We start from the raw sequence: 10,632 nt of genomic DNA, 5'->3' as shown, positions 1-10,632 counted from the left end.
TTGACAGACAGAAATCAGGTCTAGTAAGAAACAAGTTTAGAGGTGACAATAAAAGAAAAACACAGCACAGACATACCAAAAGCTCAATACTGTAAGAGAAAACCAGTCAGGTTTACAGCTACAGAACGGATTTGGGTTTTTACACTACAGAACTCTTCAGATATCAGTTACAGTGGTAGCTTTAAAGTAAGTCAGGCAGTCAGACCTGGGGGGGTTGTTGTACAGAACATTTAGGAACTGCTCAACAGTTAATGCAGCTGCACCTTGGGCTCCAGAGATGAAGAACTAAATCAAGAACTACCAAGAACTAAATCATGTAAAGCTGTGAGCAAGCTCTGAAATGGTTTTCTAGAAGGGGCAGTTTCCAAGCAACAGGAGTTGTAAGTTCTGAAAAGAGTCTGCACATACAACTCTGCATGAACCACAACACAGCATCTGTGGGTCCCAGAGATTTCCTCATTAGACAGAGAGGTGTCTGTGAAAAAGCAAAGGCAAGGGAGCACTGAAACAGAACAAGGGGCCCAATATCTCACACTTCTCTCATGTGAAGTTAAGTGCTGGGATGCATGAACCCAGCAAAAAAAAAAAATAAATCCACTTTCACAAAAATAACAACAGAGGAAAAAGAAAACAAAGTATTCTGTGAACTTCAAGGTTCACAACAGTTATGTATCTATAAATTGGGACAGAAAAAGAAATACTGTGGAGAGCTGAACAATTACTGATGTAATTTTTGGAAAAATCAAAGGCCACCTAATTAAATCAGTAGTGAAGCAGTAGAGTTTTGTTTGTTTAGGAAATTGCTGCCATGTACTTTCTAGATAGGAAACAAGGACAGCATATAAACAAGCAAGAGTAGCACAAAAACATGCATATGCCTGAAGGACATATTAAATACTTTATCAGGATCTTCGTCGTCACCCTGAGGTTTTTATAGTCACGTACCTCCCTGCAAAGTGAGCACTGAAACCACTGAGTGAAAATAAGGGAATGCACAAGAGAACTGTGCTGGTGCAGGATGAGAGAATCAGAGCCCAGATATTTGTTCTCAGGCACTTAAAGTCTAAATATAAGCTAGGAGGTAACAGCATTGCCTGTATCTACTGACAGCGCTGCACTTGCCACCCAGCTCCACAGAACTTTCTCCTGTCCTTGAATGAACAGTGAGCACAGGCTGAGCAGCAGGGCTGTGTCCAGGCTGTGCTCTGGAGCTGCCCCACAGCTGCACCCTGCACACGCAGGGCTCTGTGATCTGCAGCTCCCAACGCCCCACGGCACAGCCGGGCATGTCCTGCTGGCCAAACTCTGGGCTACTCTCACTGCAAGAGCTCAGCCACCTCCAGAAAGCAGAGCAGGCCTAGCTGCAGCAGCTCTGGAGAAGGCTTACACAATCCACAAAATTACAAAATAGAAGTTACAGTTCAAAAATATTATGGAATAAATAATGTCTTCTATGCATTGCCTCGGCAGTAATTAACGTGAAGATGTAAAACTGTGTACTTGATAAATGGTAGCCCCACCAAAATCTCACATATGCAATAAAACAGGCCTTTTACAATTATTAACCAACCAAAATTTAATCTTAGGCTAAACAACATACTTTGCCTCAAATCATTTTGAGGACATGTTATCTGCCTGTCTCAGTATCTCAAAGTACATACCTTGCTACAGTAAAATGGTACCAAGCATTTTCAAAAAGCCAATTTCATTGTATGTAAAACACCATCACTTTTCTGTAACAGTAAACACAAATCCTAATGTGAAAAGCAAACCTGTTTACTCTCCTGAACTGAAAAAGAATGTTTGATTCACTTTGCCATAATTGTTTGCATCCAACAGCTCTCTTCAGTTTAAAGTGGCACTAACTTGGTATGTCACAACTACTCTTCCAAAGGGTAGTTTTAGGCCTTCAGTTTACACCAGAAAGGGGAAGGAATATTAAGTTTACTTCAGTATTGCTACTTTTATAAACTCTTTATGTTGCCCAAACATTTTATAGGGCATATGCAAATATAAAAGGCCCCCAAAAATCCCTCTTTGGATTTAAATACATATAACTTTACTGTAAGGCTTCATCTGCAATTACTTAATTAAAAATTAAATCTTTGGCTATGACAAAGCTCCACTAAGCTGACAATAGAATATGAAGATGATAAAAAAGGGGAAAGAGTAACAGTCACACACTTGTCTGAACACAGCCCTGCTTTGACTTCCACAGACCAATCCAAGCTACACTAGCTTCAAACAGGACAGACCTCAGAGATTCAGACCTTTGTTGGCCTTATAACTCCATACATATAAATAGACAGAAATCCATTAACACAAAGCACTTTAAAATGAGTAATTAATGTAACACTAAATTGTAGCTCAGTAGCTCTCATCCAAGAGTCTAGTCATCTTTGCAAAAATCCTTTTGGAGAAGAAAAAAAAAAGAAAGTATTAAGCAATACAAAAGTGCAGGAGTTTCCTCATCTTTTCCATCTTTTGTAAAACATCAGGTTTATGGGTGATTTGGGAGTGCCCCATGTGACAGGCAAATTTACAAGGTTAGCACTGAACCTAATCAGAGATAATCAGAAAGCTCTTTCTCTCTGGTGTAATTTTCTGCTTAGATAGCTCTGCTATTATAAATAGGAAGAGCTTGCTGCACAAGCAGGGTAGAAGACTTCAGAGAGATTTTAGTAATCACCTTCCATTCAAATCACACCTACTCTTTATTCACGATTGGATCCTTTTCCATTTTATAGCCCCGGGAGTAAACTGAGGAGCTCATAATCGACACAGATTGGGAGTGAAATTTTCGTCCCACTGAAGCTGTTGTGAAGTATTATTAATTCATAGGGCCGAGATTTCGATAATGGTCCTTCCCTCTGGATCCTCTGTTCTAATTCAAGGCAGATTTCTCCACACTGTTCCTATTTCTCATAATATGGAGTAAATGCTCCAATGCTTTGTTTTAATCAGAGGTGATCTAACAAGGAGAGAGAAGAAAGAGAATCAGAGAAAAACAGATTCTGAATGCAACAGGTTTCTTAGCTGATTCTACAAGTTGATAGGAATAGCTTCAGGTTTAACAACCTCAACCACATAACTATTGCAATCTTCCTCACTGTAAAAACACATTCCACAAAAACCTTTCCACAGAGCTGAAAAAAATGGTTAGGAATTTTATTTCATTTCACAAATTGCCCATCTTGCACTGTCAGAAAGCTGCAGCTTTCAGTTTATGCGGTAAGATCCCTGCAACACAAGCAACCTGGAAAACTGTAAAATCAATTACTTTGTCTAAGTACACAATCCTGCAAAAAAGGCATGGGGGAGCCACGAGCAGGCCGGGAGCTGCTGCTGCACCATGGCACAAGAGCCTCCAGCCAGCACAGGAGGGGAGCAGCGGGCAGCAGGACCGAGCAGCCCCAGGGAGACCCGGGAGGAGAGGAAGCATTGACACCCACACCTCCCTGGTTCTGAAAAACTTGTGTTTGCTGACCATTCGATTTTACACTTTGCTCCTTCTTGGTCAATAATATAGTAGCACAATGCGCGTCATTGGCAAGAGATACTCATTTGCCAGACTGAAACAACCAAACTTCAGCAACCTTAATACAAATACCAGAAGGTTAAGGTAACAGTCTTCAAATGCCTTCCTTGCCCTCTACACTATAAACCATCACAGGTACAGTACAAGTAGGAGGAGCACTTTGGTGGGTTTCCCCCTGCCCAATACCAGAATGCTTCATAAAACCAATTCCAAGCTTTCAAAAACAGAGATGCAGGCAGAAATGCAGGCCCCTCCCTTAAAGCAGCAATTTAGTATTACACAGCCTATCTTCCAGAGCACAGCAGTTTTACTACTGTGAGGCTAAATCTTTTTGCCTATTGATTTCTTTTTATAGGGCATGAGTAGCACAAAGTCTACCTACTCAAACCCTCTTGACATTGTCTGGTTCTTCTGCTTCATTATTTATAATTGCCCGTTGATGACAGCTATGCACACTGCTTTTTATGTGAAAAAAAACAATTGTAAGACCAAATAACTACACTTTCCTACACATTTTGAGATGTCATAACTGAATTGTCCTCAAAGGAAAGAAAGCTAGATCAATGGGGTCTACAGAGTAAATAACACAACTCAAAATGCCTTTTTGGTCAAGGTAAACATAAAGAACCCCAGCACTCCTACTCATTAACAGTATCTTTCCTTAATGAGTCTGAATAATTGCACTGGATTAAAAAGAACCAGGTAACAATTTGGTTTCTTTCTGTAAGAATAAATAAATAAATACATAAATCTCCCTATTGAAACACAGTTGTTTTTTATTAATTTTTAGAAGTGTACCTACAGGGAAAAAATTGAGTAAAGGCATGTATTTTCCATCTACTCCAATTCTGTTTTGTATAGCTGTTCCTCTACATAAACACATGCACTTGCGTAAGTGATTTTCTACACCCTACTGAGACAATAAACAAGCACAGCCTTTCAAATTCACACTTGAAAATTAGATGGCAAAATATGCATGTCCCAAAAAAGATGATTGCCTCCCTATTGGTTTATGCAGAGAAAATTCTATTTCTCCTCCTTACCACATACTCTTCCATGTCTCTGTAATTGCTCACTGAGCCACCATTGCCCATATTCCCAATGTTATTAGCAGCAGACAACTTCACAACTACTGAGCTTGATTCAACATCTCAGATGAACACAACTATGAAAGCAGCTTGATGAGCATCAATCTAACAATCATAAAGCAGCTATAAAACCACATTTTTATGTGCATTGCAATGTTACTCTTAGTCATTGAGGAAAAATGAAAATTAAAATGTCACAATGCTCAACTAATATGCCTGGATTATTTCATCAGCTGGGCCACTGTGCAACACAATGTGAGGAAACCAGACTTTGCTGGAGTTTTTATGGTTTGAGTAAACCTAGCTGTTCATTACCAGAGCTCATGCACAGGGAACTCAAAGATGTAGGCTCTTGATGCTTTTCCAACCCCTCATTTTAAAATAATTAGCATTCTTAGTGCATACACATGCATAAGTACATTGCAAGAGAGTGGAAAGGCTGCCCACTTGATGCAGCAGAAAAACCCACAATTGACTGAATAAAGTTCTATCACAACTGATTCAGAGAAAAAAATAGACCCATGGCTATTTGTTATCAACAAGGTCTCTCTTTTGGGTTTTTTTCTGCTGTCTTGATGAAATGTGGGAGGGTAAGGTGGGAACGGGCAGCAACATCCTCTGCTCCCTGGTAAACAGAAATCAGCATTTTCAATGCACTCAATTAGCAGTGTTTTAGGTCTGTGTCAGATTCCTCATCAGAGTTAACTGATTTCAGGCACAGGCCAATCTCACCATTCAACATCATTATGCAGAGGTAGGTGGTGAAAAGGAAAACATCTCTGATTAAAGAAAAGTATGAGTGGGAGGCACACCATTTACAAGCTGCACACAGCATTCCCTCTCAGAGAAATAACAGTGTTGAAAAACATTCTGAAGAGATGCCTCACTATCAAATTTCATCCGACTGCTCTGGAAGCCTCAAAATTGGAGATGTGACATTGGACCAAGGTGTGAAAAGGCACGCATCTTTATCTCAGGAGAGAATATGGGCGAGAGAAAATTCAGTTATGTTTCCTGACTTATTCCCTTGCTCCTTCTTCCACTCCCACTCACAGGGTGTTCTAGGCAATAGAGGAAATTGTGATAGTACATAGGATAGTATTTTAGAGAACAATACTTATCACAACTAGCTTGCTGAATTGCAGTTTGAATGCGCAATTCTGCACATGGTGGGAAGAGTTGAGGTCAGCACTTGTCAGAAGGAAGAGATGTGCTCCCGTTCTCTTGGCACAAAAAGCTTATGTTGCCAGCACGGGAAAACAGCTTTCCTGGCCTAAAGCCCACGCTGGAGTCCCACGAGATAAAAGGCTGGAAATGTCCCCTCTCTCCCACTCCTTTACACATGCAGTTAGTCGCCAGACCTGGTTCTGTGCTGAGCTGAAGTCTAGGTTTATATTCATCCAAACACATTGAAACTAATAAATGAAGAACTGTGTTTTGACTGACTTTCATCTCAGTCCACAGAGCTGCTTTCAGCAAACTAAAGCACAGCACACTGGCATGGCTGGCTCCATGGACACTGACATTAATCAGCCCACAGAGCCTGCAAGTGCCCAGCTGCAGCCACTGGCATATAATCATCATACAGATGATTATATTTTTAGTACCATCTAATTAAGCCTTATTTTCCTGGCCTTAGAGACAGCTACATGGTAGCTCCCCTATTCCAGCTCCACCTCATTAATTAGAGACCTTTCAAACAAGACAGGTGCTGTAGCCAGCAACACCAGCACCACAACTAGTCTGGGGCAAGTCATGTCACACATATAAGAACTTCACCCAGCTTCTACATACTTTTCATGTAAATGTGAACAAATGAATAGCTGCTAGTTTTCTCTTCTCCCTTATTATTCAACAGAGGATGTGTATATAAAAATAAAAAAGCAAACTGCTATTACGTTTGCTATTTACTTCTACTCTATCATAGCTTGCTCACTACTTTCTACTGCAATGTACTATCTATTTTCACCTTCTTTTTAACCTGTATACAATAAAAGCATAAACTACTTACAAACGTCATTTTAACACACTAAAGCTTTAATTACCTTTTATTTCCAGCTTTTTAAAAATGCATTTTGCTCACGTTCTATTTATACACAATATCTTAGCAGTAAATGCAAGAAAAAAGTTTTGAAACCCAACACAGCTGTGATAACAGTGCCACACGAATTTTCTGCCTCACTGAACCACAGAAGTATCACCACGTTTCTGCATCAGACCACATGTGAGCAACAACTGTTACGGCTTTATCTTGGTACAATACTGCTGACTGCCTCAATTAAAGCACTACATTCTTTATTTAGATACCTCCTGCAGCTCCAACCAGCATGGAAGATGAGCACTCTTGACAGTTGCTACTCATATCCCAACACTTTTTCCCAGCTTCTGGGGAGATGTATAGCAAGTGGAACATTACTTTCATCCAAATATATATTCTATATATATTCCACTTCCTTTTCTAGAACAGTGGGAAAAAAAAAAAAAAAAAAAAAGAAGCTTCCTTGAACATCCACTTCGTCTGAGAAAGTATTGTAGCAGCTAACTACTTTGCAGGTGGATTAGTCACTAACGGCACAATGCTTGGAGAAATGTACATTAAAATACATAAAAACAATCCCACAGCAACGCTCACAATTTAGCCTCTCCCCATCGCAGTGCTGCAGGTTATCACCTGGCTCATTGGCACGTGCCCGTTTCAGGTACCTTTTTCAGTTCCTCACACTCCGGCACAAAGGTGAATAAATCCCCAGCTGCCAACTCGCAGCCTGCCCCACGGACGGGCGCGCTGCGTTCCGAGCCCTCACGGCCGAGTGTGCCCAGGGCCCGGAGCCCCGCCGGGGCCAGCACAGTGCCCAGGGAGTGCCCAGGGAGTGCCCCGGCTCCCGGGGAAAGCTCACTTACCCTGTTGTTCGCCAGCCGCACGCCTGTCAAGAGCCAGCCCCGGCCCGGGGCTCGCCCACCAGGAGCTCGGCGGGCACCGAGCGCCTCGCCTGGGCCGGCGGCCTCGGCTCCGGCCTCCCGCTCTCCGCCCACAGGAACCGGCAGCACCCGGGGGCAGCCCCGCAAATCCATTCATTTCTTGAAGAACCAACCCCTTGGGAGCCTTAACAATGGCTTCTGCAAAGCCCCGGGGAGCAAGGAGCCAAAGCAGCCCTCTACTCTGAGGGCATTTCCTCTCCTCCCCAGCTACTGCTCCCAAACTAAGTAAGGACAGCAGCCCTTTGTGATAACAACTCCGTAATCCGCTCAGAGCATGGAAATTCAAACCACAAATCAGTTTGTGCAATACATCTTTATTTTAATTTTATTTTTTTAACCTTTGCAGTCATCTTGGAGTAATCATCATGTAAACAGTAGGATGGGATGGGATTACATTGAGTCGTATGCAAATGGTTCTAGAACACCTCAACGATTACTACAAGGCATTATAAATAACTTCTCTTAACAATATATATTTGCCATTTTCAGTACATTAAAGAGCTGCCACTTATCTAGGATTAACTAGGAAGTAGTTTAAAGTGTAACCTCTGAGAAATACGTCTCCAATTGTGGAAGTCTTTCTAAGGTTCCCTAGCTGCACAACATCTATGTCACAGGTTAAGCAGAGGACTACTTGGGTCGAAGTGTTTTCTTTGTAACAGAGTTTTACTTGATCATTGCACAAAGCCCTATTATTTTCACTCCACCTTGGTATTTTGCAGAACTTCAAATAAAGCTTCAGTTCCATTCTTCAAGTTTTTATTCACCTGTGTGAAACCGGTTGCTATCATTAAGGGTAAGTCAGATCAGAGATGGACACAGTAAGTGTTCTACCTTAACAACAGTTCACAGTAGCTCTAGCTGATAGACTCCCCAATAAAGCATAGTCAAAATACTCTAACATCTTTGCTAGTGTACATCCCCTCCTTGCTCAGATAACTATGTATTTATATATATTGTACCATATGTATGGTACTTCTAGAAAATGGAGATTATTTATATGAGCAGCCTCAGGCACATTCTTAAAACATTAATAACTGCAAGGCACCTCCCACTCCCTTGATGATCAGTTTGTGGACAGTTTTTTTGACACACAACCAACAAAAGCTTGCTAATGCCAAATCAAATTATTTCAAAAAACCCCTAGAAGTTACCAAATTCTTCAAAGACATACCTGAAACTTTTTTAAATAGTGGGAGATTAACTGCAAATAGCACATAATCAAATCAAATAATTTCCTTATTACTAGAATGTGTAATGCATAAATATATGAAAAATAAAATTCACAGTCATTTTTAAAACTAGAATTCAAGTTTGGCTAATATTTCTAAACTTTTATACGTATGTTAATTTCTAAATGTAACAGAACAGAGGCAGTATTATTAACAACAAGTACAGGTAAAATAGTATCAGTCAAAGTCTATGAAAGAAGTAAGCTTGATAGAAAATTCCTTTTTTAACCAATAAATACAGCCACCTGAGTGCATTTCCACAGGCTTTTCACTTAGGGGGAATCCAAATCAACTGCTAAGAGACATTTAGGAGCATTTTGAACGTTAACCGCAGCGGTGTAGCTGTGGGCTTTGCTTCTTCTGACCTTGTGAATTGCTAGATAATGAAGCAGAACTCAGTGTGTGGTGCATTAATTTTCCTTTGCATCTAAGCTGGCTTTTTCGCAATCTCACAATTCAGCTTGGGGTCAAGGGACAGAGATCAGCTGACACTTAACTGAGCAAAACCAATGAGTTTCACTTCATCAGGAATCTCAGTGCCATCACAGCCAGAGGCCTGCAAGTATAAACAGAAATGTTTAGCATATCGCACTACAAAGGAGCATTTGACAGCCAGGATATAAAGTTTCCCCATATTGCCCAGTCAGCAAACAGGTTGACTGAAGGAAAGCTTTCAGAGTGCTTCATGTGGCCTCTGTCAGTGTCAACTAATTTTATCCTTAATTTTAGTAAACTCTTGTAGTCAGTATTAAAAATTATGGGAGAAAAGATACTTGAAAATGGACATTGAAATATCCAAAAATCTTTAAATCAAACTTTCCAGACTGGAGCCAAATTTGCTTTTTTATGGGAGCAAACGGTTTTCGCTCATGAAGAGCATCTAATATACATGGATAGATTCCACTTTTTACCACTGTGCTGTACACAGCAAACATCCCATGAGTCCAGCAAGCAAGTTAGTTTGCAATACAAACCAGCTGAATTTTTAAAAAAGAAACTGAAGCCGTCTACAAAGAGTAAATCCTATTATTTGGAAAATGACAGCTCCCTCCTGACAGTACACTCTAGTACTTGAAACTGTGCAGCTTAGATTCTTCAGTAAAGCCTGTCACAAAACAGGCACAATGATCAGTTCGTTTTTCATGTTTAACAGTAAGAATATAAAACCACTTTGCTCAGGACTAAACTATTACTTTAGGTCTGTTTTAGAAAAAAAACATGCTGGAGGCAAAATATTTTTCTGTTTTCATTTTTAAACACAAAATTTGCTTCTGTAGGACAAAAGTGACATTTTAAATAAAGGGATTTATACATTTTTATCTTTATGGTATATAAGTCAAAATATTAATAGAATTGGATTAAAAGTGTGCAATGCTAACTTACTTACAACAGATGCCTTCAGATGCTTTTGCAAATTACAAAATATCCCCAACAGAACAATTGGTTTTCTATGAAAATGCTTTTGATCCTTTTTTGCATTAGCAGCAGTTGCAGCCTTTAATAGAACTGGTTTGTGAACATGCACCATAAGGTAAAGAGCTCTCAGACTGCATACAAGGAGCACTAAGTGACACAATCCATTGAATTTTCATGACCAAAAATAAACTGTGTTGACACTTCTGGAAGCATTACATCAGGCTACTCCTTCAAATTTACTTTGAGTAGACACAGAAAACAGAAGTTCTCTCTTCAGACAGTATTTCACAGCTCTTATTCCATAGAGCCAGCAAGTTAAAGGTCTGAGATCATCATTTCTGGTTACTGTTCAAATATCTGAATGGTGCTTGGATTGGGA

At 40.3% G+C, this 10,632-nt stretch overlaps 1 protein-coding gene across 1 annotated transcript in view; it reads right to left on the bottom strand.

The window, feature by feature from the left end:
* Positions 1-9,318: 9,318 nt before the first annotated feature.
* The window catches only part of STK39 (serine/threonine kinase 39), an 82,321-nt gene continuing 81,007 nt past the window's right edge, over positions 9,319-10,632 (bottom strand). Inside the window, exon 17 of the mRNA XM_062498201.1 lies at positions 9,319-9,393. Within this exon, the coding sequence (XP_062354185.1) occupies positions 9,319-9,393 (75 nt within the window). The remainder of the gene's footprint in view (positions 9,394-10,632) is intronic.

This window comes from Cinclus cinclus, chromosome 9, assembly GCF_963662255.1.
Source record: "Cinclus cinclus chromosome 9, bCinCin1.1, whole genome shotgun sequence".
Taxonomy (NCBI): Eukaryota; Metazoa; Chordata; class Aves; order Passeriformes; family Cinclidae; genus Cinclus; species Cinclus cinclus.
This window is presented reverse-complemented; position numbering and strand designations above follow the sequence as displayed.